We start from the raw sequence: 25,466 nt of genomic DNA, 5'->3' as shown, positions 1-25,466 counted from the left end.
ACTTCAGTCATCAAGGTTATCGACTTTAAGAAATCTTGTGGGCCATGGGCTTAGGAAAGAGAAGTGACCTGATACTGCTGTACTTGTTTCGGGGGGGGGGGGGGAGGGGCGGCAGAGAAGGGAGAGACAAATCCTAGTTCCTGTATACTAGTCAGTGCAGAGTTACTGCAGCAAGGAGATGAAAGGGCAAATGCAGGCAGATTAGCTGCTGAAGTATTAAAACAAGCTCATATTAAGTCCCCTTTGCCTTTCATTTGACTCGGCTCTTCTGTCATTCACTCTGCAGAATCATAGAGGAGAAGAAAATGGCCAGTTTTGGCGATGGCTGACAGCTTCTAAGACGCTTTTCTGTCTTTATAATTTCCAACAACTTCTCTGTTGGAACAGAAATGTACTGTTGTGTATAGCTAACTGATTCTGATAACAGGATGCTTGGTGCAAGAGGTGGAGTGGTCTCCTGATAGCTCCATGTCTTCAGTGATTAAAGATCAGGCATGTTAATAGTATAACTTTATTGTGCCCGAAGCATGGCATTTCAGCTGTCCTTCATATGATCTTGGGCATCTTTGACCTGCTATATTTTTAGAGTTGTTGTTGAGCAAGGAAGATTAGCAAAGGACTTAATGTCGATGTGTGAAAGGAATTCTTTTTCGAATATGGAAACACTGCCTATTTAGGTGATGGGTTTTGATTGTTATCTTAGTTATATCACCAGAGCTGTGCATTGACGTGTCCCTCAGTTCCCTGACCTTTTTTTTTTTCTTTCTCCAGATGTTAACTCTCTGAAACAGTGACTGTGTGACTGCACTGTTTTAATAGTTGTCCTGATCTTGTTTTTGCTATATTTAATGACAGTTTTTTGAGAAGCCCATCTCCAGCTAGGTCAGGTGCTTACGTAGTGGAGAAAGAAGCAACTGTGTTTTGAGAACCAGCAGTTTTATCTTCAAATCAGAATCAGACATGCCCATATTATATTTAGTAGAGTCGTATCGGACTTCATGTTGGCAACGTGATCTTTCAGTGGAGAGGAGGCTCTTGAAATTCAGTACTTCTGGTAAAAGTGCTGAAGTGAGGCCTTTGGAGATCATCCCTGTGCTCTTGATCATTCAGTGTCCTATTGGAAGAACAGATTTTGTTTCTCTGACGACTCCTCCCCAAATGTTCATGGCACAACTGCAGCCTTGAGCAAGTGGAAGAAGAGAAGTCAAGATCACCGTACTTGGGCCTTTCTTCCAGCCTAGCTGGTCTGAGAAGTGGGTGGAGTTGGGCCAGCCTTTGTTTCATATAGTTAGTTCTTGCTCATTATAATCTTGGAGTCCTGGAACCTAACATGTTACCTGTTTGGATGGAGCTGAGAGCTGAAGTGGGGAAGAGCACTGCATGAGTGCAGCCAGCAAGAGATATGGTGCAGCGTAGCTGAGGATGAGGAGGGCTTGCCACTCCTATAAAGATTGAAGTGTGGGAAAAAGCCCAGAGATATTTAGACAGGCATAATTTGTTGTCAGGTGTCTGGACAATCCTAATATGGTTCTTATACAAACCTCCTGACATTTGAGGCATTTTCTAGCCTCTGTGCTAACTGCTGTTTTCTGAAATCATGGGATTAACTGGGGGCAGTGTTCTTTGGGATAGGGTTTCCAGTTATGTTTTTTGCAAGAGCATTACGGGCATGTGTAAGGAGTGGCATGAGACAAGTGGCTGAAAACAGTTGCCGAGTATTCTGGTATCCCAGTGGCTTACAAAGCTGTTCACAACTTCCGCTGTCTGAACACTGAGACTCCAGTAATTAAGAATGGATAGTCTGGATGGCCTGAAGAGACCCTTGCTTGTATGTGCTAGAAGAGAAAAGATTATCAAGGGAGAAGAGAGTATCTTGAGACAGCAAAAGACGGTACTTTGGAGTATAGGGGATTGGGAGAGGGCAGGTGGAGGGACAGGTAGGAAGTACTGATTTTGCCCTGAGAAGATGAACGTGCTGGCAGCTGCAGACCTCGGAGAGCAAGTTATTAACTTTCTCTCTGTGACCCTTGAGAAAAGTGCTGTTTACAAGGAACTGGGTAGCGGGGAGCATCCTTCAGCAGTGTCTGATATCCCTCCATGAATTCCCATCATGACAAGCTTAAAGCAATCAGTTTGATTTTGTCATATGCACCCAGGTGTTGGAAATAGTCATTTGCCATGGGAAGTTTTATGTTTATCTAAAGCATGTTTTGGGCTTTCTGAAAAAGGCCTTGCAGACATAGCGAAAGTTGTCCAATAAATGTGGCAAAGTGGGCAGAAGGTAACTTAATGACTTGGGGAGGACGATTTAAAGACTTATGTACTTTGCTTATGGCCAGAATTTCGGCTCGTAGCCACTGCTTGAACTCTCCTTTGGATACTGGAGCAATGCGATAACCTGAAATAACTCGTGTTCCATTTGGAGATCTAGGAAAAGGAGATATGGAATGTGTCCTTAAGTGCCTGAGCTATTTTAAGAGCAGGTATTATTCCCAGTACCAGGGTACATGAGTATGTACTGGGGCAACCAGGCTTTTAAACTGCTATGGTAATGGGTAATGCAGCCTCCCCTGAGCATGCCCATGTGCATGAGCACCCATGAGCATTGTGTGTGTGTTGACAGTTGAGCTAATCTCAGTCATGATCACATTAACTCTTTTTTTGTGGTAGATAAAAGTGTAAATGCTCATGAGAGAATTATGTGCTGTATAAGATGGTTGTGTCTTGCAGAAGATGAGAAGATGGCAGTAGCTTGTAGAGGTTAAGTGAATCTATGGAGCGATAGCAGAAAAGTCTTATGACCAAAATGGTCTAACTCTCTATGAGAAAGAATGCAGAGGTTCTCCAGTGACAGCTGTAGTTGAATCCTGGGCTGCTTATGAAGTGTGCGCTTGTGTTGCTTCAATTATATACTTATAATAGCATCCTGATATGCAAGACATTTTTCAGAAATTCAAGCAAAATGTTTCATCCTCCAAAGATATTTCAATATAATGAGAGACTGACAAGTAGGGAGAATTTAGGGCAAAAAAAAAAGCAACAGTAGGTAACATTTATGCAATTTAACTTTATTTGCTGTAAGTGTCATGGAAAAGTGGATTTTTGTTTTTCAAAGGGATGTTGGTCAATTAAAACAAGGAAGGTTTTGGATCCAGGACAGAATCCTTGTAGAAACAGGTGAATCAAAGCAAACAGAGTAGTCAATAATTGGTAGTCTTAGCCTAGATAGTCTGGAGCGGCTATTAGGCACATTTTTAAGGTATAGCGGTATTATATATTTTGTTAAAATAACTTCTTCATGCAGGCAATGTGTCTGACTTGAATTTTGTTATCTCTGGGTCTAGTCTTAAGCTAGCAGACATTATGCTACCTGAAGACCTGGCTTGTGACATTCAAGATTTTATGATTCCCTATCTACTATTCTTTAATAACAAGCTTTTGTTTCTGCTTTGTGTGAAAGAAAAGATATATTAATGCATACTTAGCTTGATGACTGACAGGAGCTAAGGCCAGCTCTGTTCATGGCTATTTTGCTTTAACATTTCTCTGCCTGCATTAGCTGCCCCTTTTCTCAGAGGTGAAGGAGATCTGTTTTGTTGGACCCTTGCTGTAAGGCAATTCTGGATAGATCCATCTTAACTCTTTCTGAAGCTGAAACTTGCTCTGTTTTCACTTCCAGGCATATGAAAAGCGCTTTCCCACATGTCCAGAGATTCCAGTCTTCCTGGGGAGTGAAATCCTTCATGAATCCAGGAGTGATGATGGAGCTATACATATCATTGAACGGAGCTGCAAACTGAATGTGGATGCTCCTAGGCTGCTGAAGAAGGCAAGTGAAATCTAGGGGCACAGAGTCTTGGATTTTGTTCGCTGGCACAGATCAGTAAAGGCTGTAAGGCTGTAGCCATGGAAACTTTACTCCTAAGCTTGCAAAGGGTTGATTTCTGATTCCCCCCCCCCCCCCCCCCCTTTCTTTCCATGTTTGTTTCTTCATCCTTCGCAGATTGCAGGGGTAGAGTATGTTTTCTTCATTCAGAAAAACACCGTGAATTGGAAAGAACGAACTCTCCGCATTGAAGCCCACAATGAGACTTTTGCCAACCGTGTTGTTGTCCTCGAGACATGTAGCTACTCAGTAAGTGCCTTGTTTCTACTTGTTTGTGAAGGAAGTGTTGAAAGTCATGTGCTAACATATAGGGTGAAGTTGCTTGCATGAGTTTGAACAGTGGACTGGAGCATACTACAGCTGGAGACTCTTGGACTGGAAGGCCGTTGGGTCTTAGAGCAGGCCTTTTCCAATGCTTTTCTGGGGATTGAGAAACTTTCTTAAGTTGATTGGAGTGTTAGGTCCTAGAGTGAGAGTAGGAAAATGGTTGGCATTCAAGTTAAAAACTTCTGGAGCTTGGGTATAGTACTTAGATGTGGACATTTAGAAGGAAACCCGTAGTATTTATTATAATGGGAGATATGAGGAGGACAGGAAAGAAGTCCCGTAATTAACTTTCCTTTTTGCCTACAAAGGAATGCAAGTTTTAAGATGTTGTCATGCTCTTGTTCTAAAAGTTTGGATAAAGATCTTGAGCCTTATTCGTGGCCTGGGATGTTTCGCTTTGTGGCTGTGTCTTAGGCAGCGGTGTGCCATTTCACTGTATCTGGGCTATTAGGGCTCAGTCACCATTAAATAGCTTCATCTGTTTCTGGGAGCAATCAGATACTGCTTTTTGTTCCCTAAACAAAAGTCCAGATCCTGTTACTTACCTGCCCTTTTGGCAACTGGACAACAGCTCTGCTTCTTAGAAGTGAGGAAACTGTAAGTAGCTTCTGTTTCAAGAAAAACACACAGTTGAAAAGCTATTAGCATTTTGAAAGGTGATGGGGAGCTCCTGAGCCAGAGATCACTGGGTGTCTACATGGAGCTTCCCCAAAATTACGGTAGATTAAGCTTCCGTCATTATGAAGGGTGCTGACAGTTCTGAAATATTGTCAGGTCAGCTCTGGAATTGCTCAGACTTTGTTGCACTTGCTGGTTTTGGCTGTGTTGCCTGCGGCTTGTGTCCCTTGGAAGGAAATGTCAACAGCTGGGCTTTTGAGGGGAGGGTTCTTCCTGGAACAGAGCGGGAGCTAGCTGTCTGCATCCTCAAGATGGTTCTTTGGTCTATTTTTACTAGTTTCCTTTTCCTTGCCAGAATGCACCGGAAACAGGTTTATTCTCATCTTTCTACTTCTGCAATGTTCTCTGAAGCGACCTGGAGAAATATGATCCTTCTCTTAAGTCTGCTTAATATTTCCCCTGGGGGAATTTGTGTCCTTGAGAGACCTCACTTTATCTTTTGGCAGGGCAAGGGGTGGAAGCTGGATTTTTTTTTCTTTCATGCCAGTTTGTGACTAGCAGCTTCTACAGAGAGAAGGCAGAGTCTGTCAGAAAAGAGTTGAGTTTAGAAGAGGGAAAGATTACTTAGGGTTTTACTGTATATAAAGTAACTGAGGGGAAATAGCTAGAAAGAAAAGATGAACTTTGAACTGCCAATGTGGGAACACTCCCAAGTCTGCCATGCATTTTCTGTGTTTTGGGGGGAAGACCAACATTCAGTGGCTGAGTTTCTTGTCCAAACAGAAAAGAAAAAGAAGAAGAAAAAAAAACCTGTTATGTTCCTTCTCCTTTGCTGGAGATAAGGTTTTTTTAACTGCAGATTTTGTGAGGCAGTGCCTATCTTTCCATAAGGAGCTTTGGCATGATGGTTTCAAGCTGGCAGCCTCGCTACTATTTTAGTGCAACTTCTGCCACTGATATTACTGTTTAGGTGTGCCAGGCAGAGATGGGTTTTAATCTTGACTTCCTTGTGTGTGAAGGATGCTGTTTTAACCACAGATGTTCATATGTCCAGTTCCTGATGTGCTTCTATTACTCTGGGAGAATTAGTCTGGCTGCTAAATGTGGGTCTGTCAGTACACCATAAGAAGCCTCGTCTGATCCCTCAGTCTGTAGCTCTGGAGAATAAACAGCCAAGTGGGTACGAGCAGTGAGGGCCCTGCCATGATCCAAGTTATCCGCTATCATCCAACCGTATGTATATCTTTGGGCTTAGGTACACCCTGAGAATGAAGAGTGGACTTGCTTTGAACAGTCTGCCTCTCTCGACATCAAGTCATTTTTTGGCTTTGAGAGCACAGTGGAAAAAATTGCCATGAAGCAATACACTTCAAACATCAAACGGGTAAGATGGGCTTCCCCTTGTGCCACAAAATGGAAGCAAACACCTGCTGTCAATGTGCCTCAGTTTCATTTTCTATAAAATAGACCCAGTATAGCTTTATACTTTTGCTTTGTCTTGCTTGTGTCTCTGAAATTGCTCAGTAGGACAAATGAAGGGGGAAAAGTGTGCAGTGAGCTAAAACAATCTGCTCACTGGAACGTTTCTGTGCAGAGGAGGGAGCAGGCTGTACCAGCGGAGGGCTGCCGTGGATGCTGTCGTGCCAGGCTCCTCAGGCATTGAGGACGCTGTTCTCATGTAAGAAGAGAAAGTTCTGGGTAAAAATAAGCACCTTGCCTCTCCAGTAGCTTGGGGGAGAGGTGCTTTCTCTTGGCAGCCTTTTCCCCGGGGTTGCAGGGGAATAAGGCAGCAAACTGATGATTTGGGAGTAGGAGACCAGGATAAAAGTATTATAAAGGTAGCTGAATCCATAGCATTGGAATTTGTCTGACCAGTGTTGTATTTTGCCGTTCTTCAGTGTGAAAGCACTATATATTTTTTTTCCACAGGTTCATGCAGATGGAAGGAGATAAATATTTCCCTTCTATTTAACGGCTCTAGTCACCTGTCCTGAGGGAAACTCTGTGCACCTTGCTGGTTTTCATGGGGTGGGGTTGTGGTTTTTTTACTAATATGACTTTTCCCCTCCAGGGTAAGGAAGTGATTGAACACTATCTGAAAGAGTTGATCTCCCAAGGTATCACATTCATCCCCCGTTGGACACCTCCCTCAGAGAGTGGACAGAAGGATGAGCAAACCCTGGCTGTTGGACACGATGCTGATGACGTACCGGTCGAGTGTGGGGCTCGTGGAACTACCAAAGAGCAAGCTGGCAGCTCCTGCTCTCCGACGGAGGCAGTCAGCCCTGATGGTATGTGATGTCCAGGCAGTAGCAGCAACTGGCAGTCTAAATGCCTTGAGTAGCACTGTGTGACTAATGGGTTTATTTTTATTTTTTTTGGCATGAGTCTTTTCTTCTGGACTGTGGATGGGGAGGAGAGGAAGTTCTTTTTTCTTCAACAAAAACACAAACAATTCCCCCCTCACCCCCCAACTGAAAAGCCAAGAAAAACAGCCTTGAAAAGACAGGAAAAGCAGATAGTATGTTTTCATTTGAGCTGAGAAAAAAACATTGATCTAATCTTTGTTATTTTATACTTTAAGTTGAAGAAGCCTAAAGGTATCTTGAGTACAAAATAATTGAGATATAATGAAACATTTTGACTCTTTCAAAATTAATGTTCTTGGGATTTGGGCCTAATGCATTTCTCACCCAAAATGCTCAAATCAAGCTTTTATCATTCTATGTGTTGATCTGAGGATATCTTCTAGACCAAAGAAAATTCTTGTCTCAGAAAAAGAAATAGGGGGTCATCTTAATGTAGTGAGAACTGTGATATTGGGAGTAGGAGCTGTTATTCCTCAGAAGCAAAGATAGCACCTGCTTTGCTCACTGTACCTAGGGAAAAAGCCTGGAATTTGGGATTCTTGCTGTTTCTGGTCTCACCAGACCTCCTCTGGTAGCTTCTCTGTATGGGAAACCATCTGTAAAAAGGATTCAAATCCACAGAGGAACTGCGAGTATAAGAAATGTTCATGTGCTTTGCGATCTTCTGATTAAAGTTAATTTAAGAGTGGCAGATTCCATCTAGCAGAAGAGGAGAGTAGCTGCTCTTGTTCTGCTTATATTCATGCTCGTAAACTGATAAACTTCCCTGGGTTTGCTCCTCAGCTTGCTAGTTCTTTAGAATCTGTGGGGGCATAGTGCTTATCAATTATAACTTCTGTATTATCAGTCAGCAACAGTGTGTCCTGTGGGTGTCCAGTCCTTATTCTATAGCTAATGGTATCTGCTGAAAAGAATATCCTGCTGGATGCAGAGCTAGCTCAGAGGTCCTCCTCGCAGCCTTCCTTTCTGTGTGCCTGCATGCCTCCAGCATAGCTATGGGCTTGCACTGCTCCTCCATCAGTACCACATTCTCTTCGCTGGCGTCTGCACATACAAGCCTCTGACGGCACATCTGCTTCTGTCTCTGGATGCTGGCAGACTCAAACCCCTTGTCCTTTGTCTCTGATCTGGAGGGACCTCGAGCTGCTGGTACGCACAGGACTTCCTCATGACAAAAATCTCCCTTGCTGTCTGAATTATTACTAACGTTATTCACCCTTTCCCTCTGGTGTCCATAAGCAGGATAACGTTTCAATTTTCAGGTGGCTGCTTTTAGCCTCTTGCCATTGGAATAGTGAGTGAGATTTTTAGGACACCAAGAGATTTAGGGTGCCCAGAGCCTGGAGTCGTTAATGATAGGTGAGTGCCAGAGCTTGTAGTAAGTCTTTGAAAGCTCCTGCTGGGGCAGTTCAGGGCTGAATGAAATATTAGTATTCTTAGAGACAAACTGAATGATCTCGCTTTGATAACTTGCACACTGTTTGTGTCCTCATGCCCTAATCACCATGAGAATGTCACCCACTCTCTCCCCTCAGGACAGGCAGCTAAAATGAAGGCTTCTATGGTCTTCCAGTGCAAATCATATATAACCGGATGTGTGGAAATAACTGCATGTCCCAGGTTCTCCCTTGTGGCTTTGCCAGTCCTCTGAATTGTTCTGTTCTTTCTCCAGCTGACAAACTGGATGCTGATTACATTGAGCGATATCTGGGCCAACTGACTCCAATGCAAGAAAGTTGCTTGATCCGCCTTCGCCAGTGGCTTCAAGAAACGCACAAAGGCAAGGTGGGTAGATGAGGCATAGTGCAGTTGTTCTTGTAGCTTGTGTGCCTTCAATTTCCCCTATAAAACTGAGGATCACAGATAAATTGTGTTGAGACTTAATGGTTTTGGCAAGGTTAGGTAAAAGGCCAGGCATGGAGACTGCCTGTGTGATGTTGCAGCAGTATTCAGCAGTATTGCTGACTGCACCTGTGTGGCCTGGTTTAGTCCTGTCTGTACTGAAACAGCTGCACTGTGGTCCCAGAGCAGAGTGCTTTTGCGGTACATTTAGAATAGACATTGATCAGTACCTTGTCCAGAACAGCCTGTCTGGATGGGTTGCGTTTCCCAGGATCTGTAGGGTGGAGTGGGAGGAATGGCTGGGGGCACTGATGGTGTCCCTCCTGTCTCTTGGCAGATGCTGCTCATTAGAGAGGCAGTAAATAGCACCTATCTCCCAGCTAGTGCGTGTCAGCAGTATGCCGTGCATGTTATACCGGGCAGGTTGTGTAAGCTTGTACAGTCAAATGCTGGCTTCTTTTAGGCGAATTAATCCTGATCTTGTTTTAATCTCCTTTATCAAAATTTGCTATTTCAAAACCACATAGAATTCAAGAAGTAGAGACTGTCTTACCTCATGGTTTGAAATACATTGGGTAAGTGTCTAAAACAGAGGAGCTGAGGACACTCGTTTGGGGCAAGTACAGCTGGAGCTCACCAGCTAGTGTAGGTGGAAACATTTTTCCCTGAAAAGCAGCATGGGTACTTAGGGCCAGCAGGAACTCCACTTCTTCTTAAACACTATTTTAAAGACTTGTTTTTCCTTGGGAAAACTAATGTACATTGCTTATTCAGAAATAAAAAATGTAACAAAGACTTAGTGCTGCAGTTATGCTGTTCATGAACTCATAAGCTCAGCATGTCGTTAAGTCCCCTTGGTGTGAGTGTGTGTGTGGATTCTGTAGGTACTTATTGATGGAGAAACAGCAGAAAACAGCAGGCTGAAGAGAGGAAAAGTATGTGCTGAGAGGTAGCGTGTGAAAGTCTCCTAAGAACTGATGAGCCCTGGAGACTAGTCGTGCTGTTGAATCTGCAAGAGCTGATAAATTCAGAACACCAAGCGTCTGCCAAATCTGTCCAAGGCCAGCAGCATATACTAGCATCAACAATAGGTTGTATAATTTGGACCATGTCCAAGATGCCAGTAGCTGCTATAGGCAGGCAAGACTACAGGTTTAGATAAAACAATGGATGAAAAAAGGACCCTTTGAGGGACTTTCTGAACCTGCAAGCTGCCGACATGTCAGTATGATGCTATGCCTGTGAGTAAACAGCTGGGGTTGGCCTCCCAACCGAGGTAACTGTGAGAGCGTATTTGAGTGAACTGTTTGAATAGCTATCTGCTACTAATAGTAGCTTAAGTAATAAAAGGTGGTCTAATAAATATTGGTTGTGATCTGCGTCCCCCCCCATTTGATCCCCTGTCAGGGAAAATGGAATTGAAACAAACCAGACGAGGAACAAAGGGCAGGAATCAATCCTAGGTAAAGGGATATAGGGCTGAATTCAGCAAATTTAACTCGATGCTAACTAAACTTCCCTGAGGACTGCTGATGCCGATTGGCTTCCCTGAAGTTTTTTAAAACAAAACAAAAACTTATCAGAGAAAACAAGCCCCAGACACAGCTATGCTCTGAAATATAGTACTTGTTTTTTTCAAGTCTACTGTGATCTGTCTGGCAAAACAGTGTGGACTTCTGTGTGACTGGTAGGAGATCTCTTAGCTATTGGGTATCCTGTTGAAAACCAGCCTTAGATGAGGGTAAGACTGTGGACTTTATCCATGCTTGTGATCTGCAAGGGTCCCAATTTCAGCCTGAAGAAGCACACTCTAAATGTCTATCTGTTTTCTTCCATGTTCCCTTCCCCCTCCCTGCCCTTAGTCAGAGTCTGGGGAATGGAAGCGGCAAAAGGTAGAAGGGAGAGCATATGAGCAACAGGAAACATTTGCCTGCTGGGGCGCTTAGAGCTCCGTGGGTGTGCACGGGATTGTTCTTCCTGAGAGCTGCTTGCTGAGTTAGGTGCCTTGACAGGGTACAGCTGATTGCTGACTGCTCCTGGGGACAGCTGGGAGCGGCATTGTACCCTTTGTGTCGGCTTTGTGATCTTGAACAAGCAAGTAGGATGGCGCTGGCTATTCAGACTTTATCCTAAACCCACCTGCCTGTCTTGAAATGCGGATTGCCTGTCAGAATAATACAAAATCAAACTTTTCCTACATGACTTGAGTTTCCTCTGGAGAGGCTGTCATCTTGCTGTGACTTTCTGCTCTTTTAATTCAAAGCAGGGATGTCTTTATTGCTCTGTCAAAAAATATTTGTAGATCTCCTGTTTCTTGGAAATTTTTTCTTATTTTTGTCCTTTTCTGTTGTTCTGTTTCACTGTCTGTTCCCTTTTCCTTCCAAAGCACAGTGTTCTTTATAATTGGATTTGTCATTGCTTTAAAAATCTGTGTGTTTGAAGAAATTGAAACTTGAAGCTGCTAGTCAATGGTTTTGTACCATGTAGAAGAGTGTATGTAGTTCCATCAGTGAATAGAATAACAAGCTGGAATTAAAACTTCATTTTCTATTATATGGGAATTACTGCTTTGGCTGGACAAGGATAATTGAGAGACTTTCCAAGTCTACTCAGAGCTCTCTGCCTTTGGTCCACACACAAGTGTTGAATTTTCCCCAGTCTGCAATTTCTAGATATTGCAGTGATATGAACTTCTGTCTCGCATAAAAAGTAGCATCTTACCAGTAGCTATGTACAGTCTAGGTTTGAAAACCATTGGAAGTAGCAAAACCTTGTGTAACAGCCATCCCCTCTCCCTCCAGTTAGCAGGAGATCCAAGGGCTGTTGTGGATGTTTGTGGATTTTGCCTGTTGTGAATAATGGCTTCCTTTGAGCAGCAAAAATGAAAATGTAAATCATCTGATAAAAATTCTGCCGTCTTTAATCTTACTACAATGCAGAAAAATTTTGTGGGCATTCTTCTAAATACGTCTGAGATCTGATTTGGGAAAGCTTGTCCTTTTCCTGTTTACGACATACTAATACAGTATTTGCAAAGTGTTAGAAACAAAGCATTGTGCTAAACAGTATTAATCTCCCATCTCCTCCTCAGGTGACCCCAGGCTTTGGCTTCAGGCTGTCTGAACTCCACCTCTTTCTTTCCATGGAGTTGGTTCTTATTATCTCTTGCAGCTTCATATCAGCTTGTGAAACTGAGATTGTTCTCAGCCTGACACTGCTGGTGGCTTTGCTTTCTTCCTTGCTTTCTATTTTCATCAGCATGTCAGAGAACAAACAAAAGAGCTTTGACTCCTGAACACACGCTTTTTTTTCCCCTGTATTACAGTGGAGCTCAGATTGCTTGCATTGTGCTAAGCACAGTACAAATAGTCTGGAGGAGACTATCCCTGCTCTAAACAATTTGCATTTTTAATGGAAACCTGATGCAGCCAATGAGGTCAAACACATTTTGGGGAACTGGGGTGAAGGGACTGAGAAGAGCAATCAAGAGCATGTACAGCTATAATCCAGTTGTTTTTGCAACTGGCATGCTTTTAGTCAAATTTGGTACTTTTCTGGGATCTGTCAGGGTTACTGTTTCCCTGCTGCCTAATACTAGATGGCAGTTTTTCTTTGGTTTTCAGTTAAAAGGGGGCCTTGGGAGATTTGGAAGGAAGTTGGAATAAGCCATTTTACAGACTTGGTTTGGGAAGGCTTTTGTGCCTGTGATGTTGGAATTACTAACCAAAAGTTTTGGGATGAGTGATAGAGTGAGTGAACATTGGTGTACATTGTGGTGTGTGTTTGTTTTTAATAAGAGTTAGACCGTAATGTGGCTGAGGGAAAGGGGAGCCTGTGGAAGAACTTGAAATCTTTCATGTTCAGAGAAGGCCAGCGAAGCACGGTCAGCAGCAAAGCAGAAAAGGGGCCTGCACAAAAGCTGAAATAAAATGCTGTGAAGACTGTGCAGTTATGATCCGTTGCTAAATAGTACAGGTTAATTTGATTAATGCGTTGCCTACGGATGCTTTTCATCCTTTGCTGATTTGACTCACAGGGATGTAATCTTGCAGCTCTATTACTTTCACTCAGGATTTGGTTGTTTGTCCTTGTGGATAGCCAGCTGAGGGAAACTTTAGCCAGCATGCAGTTTGCTTGCTGGGGTGTCAGGCCATTCGCTCAGTGCAGTGCCTTCTCGCAGGCTGTGCATACGCATGCTTAATTCCTACTCGGATAAACATCAAGCTCATATCTCTAGAAGGGGTGTGGATTGGTCACTTCTTTCTTGTTGCTAGCACCATCTGCTGCAATGAACTGGATTAGCTAGGCAGGGAGGGAGAGAGAATGTAGGTTTAATCTTAGTTGTCAAAATTTTAAGAGTTTAAAAACTGCTGCGTGCTCTGCAGGCTTCCCTGCAGTTTTTATGGAACAGTGGTACAAGTAATGTGCCATTCCTGATCCTTGCACTTTTTCTCCTCTCAGATTCCCAAAGATGAACATATCCTTCGATTTCTGAGGGCTCGTGACTTCAACATTGACAAGGCTCGAGAAATGCTCTGTCAGTCACTGACTTGGCGAAAGCAGTACCAGGTGGATTACATCTTACAGTCGTGGAGGCCCCCCGCCCTCCTCGACGAGTACTATACTGGAGGATGGCATTATCAAGACAGAGGTTAGAATCTGACTCTTGCATTGACACAGCAACGTAGCCTGCACTGTAAGACCTCACAAGTAACCCGTGGCTTCTGGAGAAAGCTGTACTGAAACTTGTTATATATGAACAGAACAAAGAATGCTATCGTGCATGAGTTTTAACACTTACAAATAGCTGTATTGTTTTGCTGTAGCTTCATTACTTTCTCTGCACAGCTTTAGCAGTTAGAGTTAGTGTAAAGCATCTCTTTGATCGGATGGCATTTGGATGCCATTTTTACCCTTTTCAGATAATTAATGTGGCATTTGTAAAAGGTAATGGAGTGATAGCCTGGGAGACTACGGTATTCGACTCTATTTGTAGTAGAAGCTTGTCCTCCTCTGCCTAATCTTTAGGTACGCCTAAAGTCTGAGGACAGATTCTATTTCCAGACAATCTGGTTATGTTGCTATTACCTTTGCCTCACTAACTGAGACCACCAAAGAGCAAACAATGTCCTATCACTTGGTACGCTCTCTGACTAGGCAACACTCCTAGCAACCCTCTGCGATTACTCCTCTAAACTGCATCTTTCATGGGTATACAGCATATCATCAGTCACACGAACCTGAGGCTGTGGTAATCCATCTGCATACTTCTCTACATTCTCAGTTCCAAATTCACTGAAGATCTTTCCCTCTCTGAGTATTTCAAGTTCAGTTATTTTGCTTTTAAACCCTTATTTTTGTTTTAAAGATGGACGACCACTCTATATCCTTCGTCTTGGCCAGATGGACACGAAAGGTTTGGTGAAAGCCCTGGGAGAAGAATCTCTGCTCCGACATGTAAGATCTGCCTTCATTTCTCAGCTGAGGAACTATACTTCCCTTGGGAAACTTAGAAGTACTTGTTATAGTGCAGCAGGAATCTACCTGCCTGATGCACAAAGAAATAATTGCTGGGTTTCATGGCTGGCAGTTCTAAGTTACAGCTTTGGCTTAGTGCCTTTGGCATGGCATAGCTTCTCTGCTTTCCTGCAGAGGGAGAATTTGGAGTGAGATGTTGTAATGGTATAAATGGGCCAGAAGGATGTTTTCTGATAATTTGCAGCTCAACTATGAGCTTTCCATGGCCCTTGCATACAGCTTAGCTAATAACACTCAGCTTGAGACTCTTACATTTCATCTTAAATTTTCTGTATCTGTAGCTTGCATGTTCAGCAGAACTTATTTTTCAGCAAAGCAGCCTTTTTTGCACAGAATCTTATTCTGTTTTGCATACTGAGAGTTCTCAAACTGGTATATCTCTGAATTCTGTATTCTTTGATGGAAGATTTCTAGGTCCTCTTGATTCCTCAGTCATGTTCAGGCTAATCCCAGTCTATACTGTCTTTAATTTCAGGTTCTGTCAATTAATGAAGAAGGACAAAAGAGATGTGAGGAAAATACCAACCTCTTTGGCCGTCCCATCACGTTAGTATAGCTAGTTTTCTTGTATCCTTACAGAATATAACTGAAATGATGGCAGTAATGTTTCCATGAAGGTTTTAAAGATGTTCTTAGGGTTAAACTGCAGACAGCAGTGTTGCGTATGTCTCTTACGGACTGTTCCAGCCTGGGCTTGTGGTACCATATGTAGTGGAATTAAATGCAAATTAATTTGACAGTTTCATATGCAAGCAAGTATTGGCTCTTCCTTACATTGTACATCTTTTTCTGTCCCCCTCCAAGGGAATTTAACCTTGTTATCTTGGTGATTTTAATCCAGGTCCTTAAAATTCTCCTTTTAATACAAGGAACTGCCTGCCAGACTCCATTTTCATCTTAAAATGCAGTCTTCGAAATGCACTTTTTCGTTATTTTTAGCAATGGGCCTGCATATCTTCATCCTCTTTCACACTGATGACATTTTCTCGTCTTGTCCATTTCATGCTTTTGGATCCAGTCTACCAAAAGGTTGCTGCTTGAGTGGAGATCTGCTTTTTGTTGTATTGGAACTGCTGGTTTACCTCATTGAATTAGATTCTTGTGCAGTTTGTGGTTTTACTGACATGAGTGTTTCATGGATGATAAACCAAGCTGTCACTATGCAATAAAGTTCTGACAAGTACCTTTTCTGTGTTTGTTTTAGATCCTGGACATGTCTGGTGGACTTGGAAGGTTTGAATATGCGGCACCTCTGGCGTCCTGGGGTTAAGGCCCTGCTTCGGATAATCGAGGTTGTTGAGGACAACTACCCTGAAACCCTGGGGAGACTACTGATAGTGCGAGCCCCCAGGGTTTTTCCTGTACTCTGGACACTGGTGGGTGAAATTGGGACTGCAGGGATTGTAAGCACTTGTGTGTGTACAGATAGCTAAAACCACCCAGTCATTGCAAGTTCTGCTTATGTGAAGACTTATGGGGCGGGGGGGGGAAACTTCCTGGTAATATGTGACTGAACTCCTGAAGGGCCACAGCATTGCTATAAAGCAGACAATGTGTTTGATTCTCATCACCGTCACTCTACTAGAGCAGAGCAAAATGTGGAATCTAAGCTGTAAATCTTCATGTAAATCTTCAGAAGTAGCCCAAACATGATAGCTTTTCATGTTAATGGGAACAGACAAAAATATTTTTAAAGCTCATGCTGAAGGGCACTGAAGAGAAGTAATAAATATGGCACTGTCTGGTGCCTGCTAACCGTTGTTCTGGCAACGTAAGAACATACTTGACAAATTCCTTGTGAAGTTTTTAAGTGGTGAGGTGACTGCTAACTTATTTTACATGAAGTGGAAAAATCTTGTGAGAAGATATGGTATAATGTTACACTCTTGCTTTGGGGAAGTGCTTCAGAGTCGCAAAACTTGATACTACTGCTGGTCTGCATTCCTGCTGACTAGGCCTTTCAATCTAGGGTCTACAGTATCCGTGGAAGATGGTATCAACGCTGTGTCTAACTTCACTCGATGGCATAGCAATGTCTTCTGTTCCTCCCCCCGCCCCTTTTTTTCTTTTCAGGTTAGTCCCTTTATCAATGAGAACACCAGGCAGAAGTTCCTGATTTACAGTGGGAATAACTACCAGGGTCCAGGAGGGCTAGTAGACTATGTGGACAAAGATGTGATCCCAGATTTCCTGGGAGGAGACTGTGTGGTGAGTTTTCCTTCCTGTAGCATGGGTGGAATCTGCAATGTACAAACTCCCTAGAGTCCTTTTCAAAGCCTCTGGCCATTCAGTCCCTTCTGAAAGGCAGTTACATCTCTGCTGTGGCTGGGATACCACTGCTCTGAGTGCTGTACAAACAAACAGTTTGTGCCACTGATGGCTTTGCCTTGAAGTGGTGATGCTGCCCTGGAGAAAGGGTAGAGGTCAGGAAAATCGTTGCAGTTCATGTAAGTTTAGGCCAACTGTGAAATCTTATGGTGTCCATCTACAGTGTCGTGGAATAGATGACTTAATACTTTACCACTAGATCAGTATGATTCCTCATATTTGTGTCTGACTCTTCCAGTGTAATGTCCCAGAAGGTGGGCTTGTTCCCAAGTCACTCTATCAAACAGATGAAGAGCCAGAGAACTCGGATCACATCCGGTTATGGACAGAAACGATCTATCATTCTGCGAGTGTTCTCAAAGGAGCCCCACATGAGGTACAAACCGGAACTTTATATGGCTGAAGGAGGAGCTTAACTGGTATCAGCAATGTGTTCTGCTTGTTAAGGCTGACTGGAACAATGAATGGCTCCCAAGATGCAAGTGCTAGATGTTTCAGCCATAGTGTGCCTTTCTTGGGAAGGCTAAGATAGGCTAGCCAACAGCTAGGGGTGTGGAAGTTAAGAACGGTCATTTAAGAAGCAGTGCCTGTTTATCTCTAGCGTGACCAGTTCTTCTGTAAGATGAAGTGTTTTCCTCCTTTTTTGAGGAAATAAAAGCTTCCTCAGTTTCCCTCCTGTGATAGTACTGCTTCCATTCCCAGTGGTGCAGCTAGGACAGTAATGGTGATATAAGAAGGTGGTACATAAGCTGACTTAGGTAATTAGAAAAGAGAATGTCCAAAAAGGATGCTTTAAGGAGCACTTTAATCTCAGTACAGTCCACTAGCTTCACTAATGATGCGTAGCTCTGATTTGGCCTGTTTGGACTTCTTACAAAACAGAAGTGGCTTCTGGAGTACTTAGCCACTCTTAAGCTGCTCTTTGCTGTGGCCCGGAATGCTTTGCTTCAGTTCCATTGCAGCTTTCCTAGAACTAGCAAATGATTTACAAGCAACTCTGACACAGGAGAAGGAGAGGGTAAAAATGGCTGAGCAGATCCACTGGCATAGAAGATTGGGACTGAGAATCAGTCTCTATCCTCCTTAGGAATCAAGACCAATACTTTAACTAAAAGAATGTAGAGAGAAACATCTTTGTATAGGCTGGAGGAAGATGCTGGCTATTATCTGGAGACCAGACTTTTTAAAATGTGCTTGTTTTGTTTCCTTTTTAGATAGTTGTAGAGATTTTGGAAGGGGAATCTGTGATCACTTGGGACTTTGACATCCTGAAGGGAGATGTGGTGTTCAGCCTCTTTCACTCCAAACGAGCTCCTGAAACTAGTCACAAAGAAGCCACGTTACCAAGTACCTCTATTGCAGGGGACAATATGCAGCTAATTGATAAGACATGGGTCCTTGGGGTGGATTACAGCCGTGTGGAATCTCCGCTGGTTTGTCGGGAAGGAGAGAGCATCCAGGTCAGATATGTTTGGACCCTTGTATTGATCTCACAATCCTAGCAAACTCCAAAATGGAGGGAAGTGGAGAAGGAACTGATGGGGTGGGGAATCGTGTATTGGTGGGGAATATTCTCTGGATTCCCTATGAAAGTGACTAGTACTGCAGTTCTAGTTTATGCTGAGCTATTGGAAAGTGACAGCATAATCCATGATAAAAAGCTAATCAAAATTAATGAAATTCTTTTTACTAGCATTTCAGCTTTGGTTCCGGCATGTAAAATCAAATTGAACAACATATGTTCCCCAAAGCATTCAGTTCACTAGTTTCTTTTGATTTCTGTGAAGTCATTCAGCTATTTCGTAAGACTTCTGGTAGTCACTTGATGGCACTCTTTGTCTTTTTCTTCCAGGGATCTCATGTGACTCGCTGGCCTGGCTTTTACATTCTCCAGTGGAAAATGCATGGCCCTCTGCCCTGTTCTGGCACTAGCCTCCCTCGCGTGGATGATGTCCTTGCCTCTTTGCAAGTTTCCAGTCACAAGTGCAAGATTATATACTACTATGAGGTGCTTGCATCCAAGGACTTCAGGTAGGAGGGGTACTGGGGTGATTTCTTATGTGACTTGCAATAGAGAAGCCATTTGAAAGGACTGAGTGAGACTTAAAACATCCAGATGTCCATTGCCTCCACAGTATGCATGTTTCATTGATAATAAGTTGGACTGACGCAAGCTTGGTGGTATTTCGCAGAAAGACTCTCCTCTGAGTGGTGTAGGTAATAAGGCTTTCCCTTTGTAGCAGCTACACCTTGGCTGGATGTACACCTTGGCTGTATATTCACCAGTGGAACTGCTGCTTCAGTTCCTGCCTACAGCTATCTAAGTGGTGAGGGTTTTGGCTGATGAGAGGTTTGATCTTAGGAACGTTTGAGAAGTTACTTTTGGAATAACTTACAAATGTCAGCTGGCCTGTTTTGTAAACTGGTTTGGCATTTGGGAAGGATGTCAGTCATGTGGCTTAGAGTGCTTTCTGAACAGACAAACACATCAACCTCTGCAGGATTTGTCTAACCCCCTTTAATGCAGAAAGTACTTCTCATATCAACCATTAGGTGATCTGAATACTTTCCAAGTACTTACAGACCTTTTACTAAGAGCTGGAAGAAGTGTTAGGTAGACCAGACTTATAGATGGACAGGTGCTGACCTTGAGAATAATGTCACTTGCCCAGATCCTGTTGAGTCAGAGCAGCAGAAAATTCCTCACTCTAATCATTCAGACCTATTTCCTGTTGCTCTGCCTGTATAAAATGTGTTACAGCTAGAGCAAATCCAGTTTGCTAAGGGCAGGAAGGACATGCTGGAGGTGGGACTTCCGTGCTCGCAGAGTTCTCACATTAGCTGTAGCAGCTAATTCACTGAGCTATGCAGCATTTGGAGGGCTCTTTAGCTGTACATTTCTGGTCAGGGGCTGTATATGCAGCCCCAGAGAGTTCCAGCTGTATCCCATTCCCAGAAGAACTGTAAGAGACAATTGTAATATCTGTAGCTAGCAAAAAAGATGTTATGATAATTTTTTTCATCATGACACAGAGGAATCCTGAGATTCTTAGAGACCAAGTTGAAAATGATGGGACAAAAAATGAAATGCTTTTCAAAGCATTACAGAATGAGATGTATCCAGTTATCCGTAAATAGCTGCCTAAATAACAAACCTATTTTTTCCATCCCATCCCAGGGGATCTATGTCAAGCCTGGAATCTTGCAACAGTGGCTTTTCCCAGCTCAGCGGAGCCACGACATCTTCCAGCCAGTCCCAGAGCAGCTCCCACCTTTCTAGATAGCAGGGTCAAGGCTACGCTTGGAAACATTGCTCTGGGCTTCCTGGCTGCTCCTAGAGCTGCTCTGTGCACCCGACCAAAGAGCCTGCAGGGGCTGAGCCTTGAGGCAGCCATTCATGTGACCACAGGTAGCAGCCATTTGGACACAGAGACTTCTGGAAAATGTTTTCAACAAAGAACTTAAGATTCAAATGGCAGATTTAGAATTTTTATATGGCGTCTACTTATTAGTTGTCTTTTTCAAAAATTATGGTTTTGGATGAATATCAGTTTGCATGAATCTATGTATTACTGAAGTTTAAAGGGCTCTTTCCAATCAGTCTTTTTCCTACAAATGGTAGAAGAGACTGATGTTGCCTTATCTGTTATGATCTGTAGGACTAGATTATTCATGTGTAGCAAAGCTAATCTAGTTTTCTCGGTGCCCAGGGTACTGATTACACATCAGAAAGTAAAGTGGGCATTTCAGCAGCAGGGACTTAAAGCAAACTGTAAATACCTTAATACAGATATAGCATGTTTCAAAAATCAATTCCAGGTCAAACATAAAACCTCTTCTGATCCAACTGGATGCTATTAGGGAATTTGGTTTTTTTAACCCACTGAGACACAAAAATATAAACTGTTTTCTAGAAAATATAGGCAGAGAACCTGCCTCCAGTAAGCAGAATCTTTCTTAAAGATAGACTATTTTTCCTTTCTCCTCAGGTTTACAAGCAATAATGAGTAGATCTGACCCATCTTATTCAAGTGGATGGGAACTGATTCAAATTATAAAGGGCTAAGAAAAGCAATATTTTGTTTCCTGAAGGCACAAAGTTTTATGGCAGTATTATAGAATTTGTTTCTTTAAAACATGAGCTAACTTGAAGAGAAACCTTTTTTTTTTTTAAAAAAAAAAAAAAAGCATGTGTGTATTTAAGCACTTACTGAAGCATATTTATTCAAATACTAGCTTATTTTAAATTAATTTTTAACTTATTTATAATTTGAAAGATATGACTATTTATTAAATCCAATTACCTTTTTTAAAGGGATGAACTTTTGTTTTAGAAAGGAATAACTGATTGTCTTCAATCCCAAGAGCATTTCTATTTCAGTTCTAATTTTTGTGATTGCTGGATGTTCTTAAGTAAAGGGCTGTATCATGTATGTATACATGGCATAGGGGATAAGGGCTGCGTGTCATGTTTTCATGCAAGGTAAGGCAGGGATAGTTCCTTGCTGGAATGGCTTTTTGGACTCTAAAAGGATGCTTCCTAGTATTAAGAAGTAAGAAATTAGTTCAGGAGTTGTAAAAAGGTAGTGCATCTTGAAGATGTACCACAAGGATCATGTTTGTCCATAATCTCCACTGATTATGTCAGAGAATAGATGTGTAGCAAAGGTGCTAGTGATCCATTTATCACTTTAGATAGCAAAGAAGTTCTGTGTATTTTTGTCTAGGTCACAACAAAATGAAAAAAATGGATGTCAAATGTTGAACTGCTCTTAAGCACTATTTGCAATTAGCAGACACGCAAGACTTGTGATATGGACAGATGTCTGCTTCAGGATCTAGCTGTGCTTTGTGAAGACCTCATCTCCACCATCTGGAGGTTAACTCTGCACAAATCTGTCAACAGAAGGGATGATGAGGGCATTGCCCTGCATGGCTGTTCGAGCTATCTCAGCTGAGTGACTGGTGTGACCTCATGGCTAACCCGGTCTAAAATGAATGGGTTTCCAATCCCTTCTGTTAGAGCTGTGGAACAGTGCAAATGGCGCTGGGCTGAAGGGGCCCCTGGGGAAACAGCAGAGGTGATGGTGGAATTGTGATTTCTTCATCCAGCACAGCAATTCATGTATTCATGGCCATGCTACTAAGTAAAGAGTTATTTTCTCCCTCTCACCAAGTCTTACGAAGGGTGATAGGATTTTGAAGCACCAAGCATTGACAAAGGAAAAAAGTGCCCCAATAGTCGCAACAACAGGAGATGAAGAATGTTGTTTATATAAGTTGTTTCTGTGGGTTTTTTTTGAGAAACACAGCCAAGAAAGTTAATCTCCCAGCTTGCATCTTTCATTGTGGAAAGCTGAACAGTTATCTTAGTTATACAGACCCCCAGGAAAGTGGTTTTTTTTCCTTTGGGGGGGGGGGGGGAAGTAGTCCTTTAATCTTTACCATCTCTCTCAGATGAATGAAATTTCTGTCTCACTATTTCAGCGTAATTAGAGTCTTGACATGAGGAAAAAGAAAACTATTACCTTGCCATGAAAAATCAAGAGTTGTTCTGGAAATAATTGTGCGTATTATGCCTTTAGCCATAATTAACTCTACTGCTAACAATGCACAGTTTGAAACTGATTTCCAACACCTCAACAGCAAAACCAGGCCCTCCTCTCTGCTCTGTTTCAGGATTTCAGCTTTTTGTGGCTTGCTTCTTAGTTTGAGTATTTCATGGTGGTAATCTTCCTGTTTTCTGCCTTGCCCTTGGTTTACTCTGGTTAAGTATCCTTTTTCCATTTCCTTGTATTTTTTTTTTTAATTTAAAAATGTGGCATGTGGCACATTCTTCCCACCAGTAAAAGTTTTAGGTGTTTAACTCTGTCAGTGAGATATCTGGAACTTGTTACACTCTCCCATGTTTCTGAATTAGCCGGGGAAAAACAGCAGTGAAGGGCTTCGTCCTGTGGAGAGCTCCATCCTGGTGACTCCTGGGATATTACAGAGTCGCAGAATGGTGGAGGTTGGAAGTAGGCTGACAATAGTGGGCTTTTCCCTTTTGTCCTTTGGGACTACCAACAACTTTCCTTTTCGTACCTAGCTGTGCTGATGAATAATAAATATCACTCTTCTGCCCCACAGGAGACTGCTGCTTAAATCTATTTGTGGAGCAATTTCTGTGATGTCTCCCAAGTCAATTTTAGGCAAAATTGCTTAGATTAATTTATCTACCAATTTAAATTATTTAATATGGATTTTTTCCCTAATTTGTTTTTTTCTGAATGCTAACATAACAGGAGAAAGGGGTAACAGCCTGGATGTTACGGCTGATGCTGTACTGTGCTTTTTAAACCTGGCTTTGTGAAATGCAGATGCAAGAAAAGCAGAATTCTTTTAAAACACTTCCCTTCTTCCCTCTCCCCCCAAAATTGTATTAGCATGCTTTAGAAAATAAGACACATTTGTTATTTTCTTCACATCAACCTCTCCTGAGTTGAGAGCAAGACTGGGATTCTGGATTCTGTTGATTCTGTTCAGTGATTCCCTGTAAATCTCGTAAGCCAGCACCTTCACGAACAGACTCCTGCTTTGGGTGCTGAGTTAGATGCAATGAGGCCCTCCCTGCTTCTTAGAAGTATCCCAGCATCTGTTATTTCAGATAAGGTCAGTGAGCTCTGGCTATGTTCAGGTACTAGCTGGGTACTTAAAAATTAGCTACTCAGTAAATTAGGGCTTTTCCCCATTTCAGATATTCCATATGTAAAATGTAATACCTACCTCAAAGAGCTGTTGCCATGTTTAATGTTTCTTAGGTGATATGAGATCTTAAGAGAAAAGACGCTATGTTGTAGGTACAAAGTGTTATGCCATTGTTTACAATTAAATATGGCCATATTTGAAATGTTTATTCTTAGCAATTTCTATGGGTATGCCCCACCCCACCATCTACTAGCTTCTGTAACAGCAGGACTGGGAAAGATCAACACGGAACACTTCAAAAATGGGATATGCATTGAAAAGGGATGCCAGACTAGGCTTCTGTCATTCAGGGCAAAGCTGGGAATGCTGTAACTGAGTAATTTTGGCTAAACATTTCAGTGTTTTTTCAGGTTTGAAAAGGGCTTTTTTTAAAAAGGTTTTAGAATAGCTTAGCCTTGTGTAAGGACTGAGGGAGACTCTAGTTCAGAAAGATGCAAAACGAACACTTCTGGCTTCTTTACCACTTGCCATGTGCCAAGGGTTAAGTTGAAAAACTGCACCCTGAAGCACTCTTGCACTGTCAGCAGGAAGGCACTTAAGAACACACGTCCTTCTTGTCTCAGGCTTCTGGTGTAATTGCTGTTGTGGGGGAAGCGCAATCCTGGTTGCAGTATCATTATATGAGAAAGCTCTAAGCTGCTGCAGTTGCTTTGGCTGCACAGATGCATTCACTGCATAGTTTCAGGCACTGCCTTGCTCATTTCAGGCTTGTGTGTCTTACCTTGACCAGTTTGGTTGTGTCAATTCCCTCTGAGTGAGAGTTTTGGGAAAAAACATCTTTTAATAAGAATTTATAAACCCTGTTTTAATTAAGTAGCTGAAATACTATGTGGAGTTCTGCATTCTTTGGTTAGCTCTGCATAAGAAATGGTACAAGCCTCTAGTTCTGGCTTTGAGTGTTAAGAGAGGGTCTGAATTATTTTTGAAGACTTGCCTGGCTTATTCATCAAAAAGTCTTGATGCCATAATCCAGTCATTTTCAACCTGTAACATTTGTTGCACTTCTCAGTGGGAAGGGAGCCTAACTGTCTACTCAACTCAGGTGTTAAGCTGTTATGTATTGACACAGGAGCTAACTCCAGCCATACTAGAGTCAGAGGAATCCCTTTCAAAATGCATTTGACTAGCTCATGCTGCTTTAGTATTCAAAATGTTTATACTGTAAGCTAAAAACAGAGCTATTAGGCTCTAAGGACTAAAATCAACAGGCATTTGTCAAAGATTCCTGCATGCTATTACTTTTAATATTCTTCCAGTGCATGTTTGTGATGATTCCTATTCCTAATTAATTCTTTTGGAAGGCTAAATTGGTATCATGTGACATGCATTGTCTTTTATGACATTAACATCCACTCCCAAGCTATTAGTACATATAAATTAAATGGGCATTAAATTTTTAGCAACCACTGTATTTCTCTCCTTTGCAGCTGTCTTTATTTTTATATATCGAAGTCCTAATTATTCTCAGCCAAAAAGACCAAACCTTCTTTAAGAACACACTAGCAAAATGCAAAGTGCTTTGTAACGTGTTACTTGACAACAAATCTGATGCTAAAAATGTACTTAGTTACAGTATTTGTAGGTTCTGGTAGGAGCTGTACATTTCTGTATGTTGGAAATAAAGCATCTCTAAAGAACACATCCAATTGTTTGATGCAACTGAATTGTTCAAATTTGTGGTGAATTTTGAAAAGCTAAAGCATTTGTGCTGGTCTATTTAAGTACCCATGGAAACTGAGGTAAGTCTTGTTTGTATCCAGTTATTTCTACTCTTAAAAAACAAGGAGGACTTTAACTGTTATTTTTGTGTA

At 42.2% G+C, this 25,466-nt stretch overlaps 1 protein-coding gene across 3 annotated transcripts in view; it reads left to right on the top strand.

Annotated features, from left to right (window-relative positions):
* Positions 1-25,294, top strand: part of SEC14L5 (SEC14 like lipid binding 5) — a 42,289-nt gene extending 16,995 nt beyond the window's left edge. For all 3 annotated transcript variants that reach the window (XM_026096358.2, XM_026096359.2, XM_064520454.1), the window contains 14 exons: positions 3,680-3,829; positions 4,004-4,135; positions 6,087-6,215; positions 6,903-7,122; positions 8,873-8,985; positions 13,504-13,693; positions 14,411-14,499; positions 15,056-15,126; positions 15,785-15,956; positions 16,654-16,788; positions 17,147-17,284; positions 18,123-18,368; positions 18,761-18,939; positions 20,087-25,294. In XM_026096358.2, coding sequence (XP_025952143.2) covers positions 3,680-3,829; positions 4,004-4,135; positions 6,087-6,215; positions 6,903-7,122; positions 8,873-8,985; positions 13,504-13,693; positions 14,411-14,499; positions 15,056-15,126; positions 15,785-15,956; positions 16,654-16,788; positions 17,147-17,284; positions 18,123-18,368; positions 18,761-18,939; positions 20,087-20,192 — 2,070 coding nt within the window. In that variant the 3' untranslated portion in view covers positions 20,193-25,294. The remainder of the gene's footprint in view (positions 1-3,679; positions 3,830-4,003; positions 4,136-6,086; positions 6,216-6,902; positions 7,123-8,872; positions 8,986-13,503; positions 13,694-14,410; positions 14,500-15,055; positions 15,127-15,784; positions 15,957-16,653; positions 16,789-17,146; positions 17,285-18,122; positions 18,369-18,760; positions 18,940-20,086) is intronic.
* Positions 25,295-25,466: the final 172 nt, after the last annotated feature.

This window comes from Dromaius novaehollandiae, chromosome 14 (genome assembly GCF_036370855.1).
Source record: "Dromaius novaehollandiae isolate bDroNov1 chromosome 14, bDroNov1.hap1, whole genome shotgun sequence".
NCBI classification, from domain to species: Eukaryota; Metazoa; Chordata; class Aves; order Casuariiformes; family Dromaiidae; genus Dromaius; species Dromaius novaehollandiae.
Note: the sequence above shows the minus strand (reverse complement) of the source record. Positions and strands in the feature narration are given on the sequence as shown.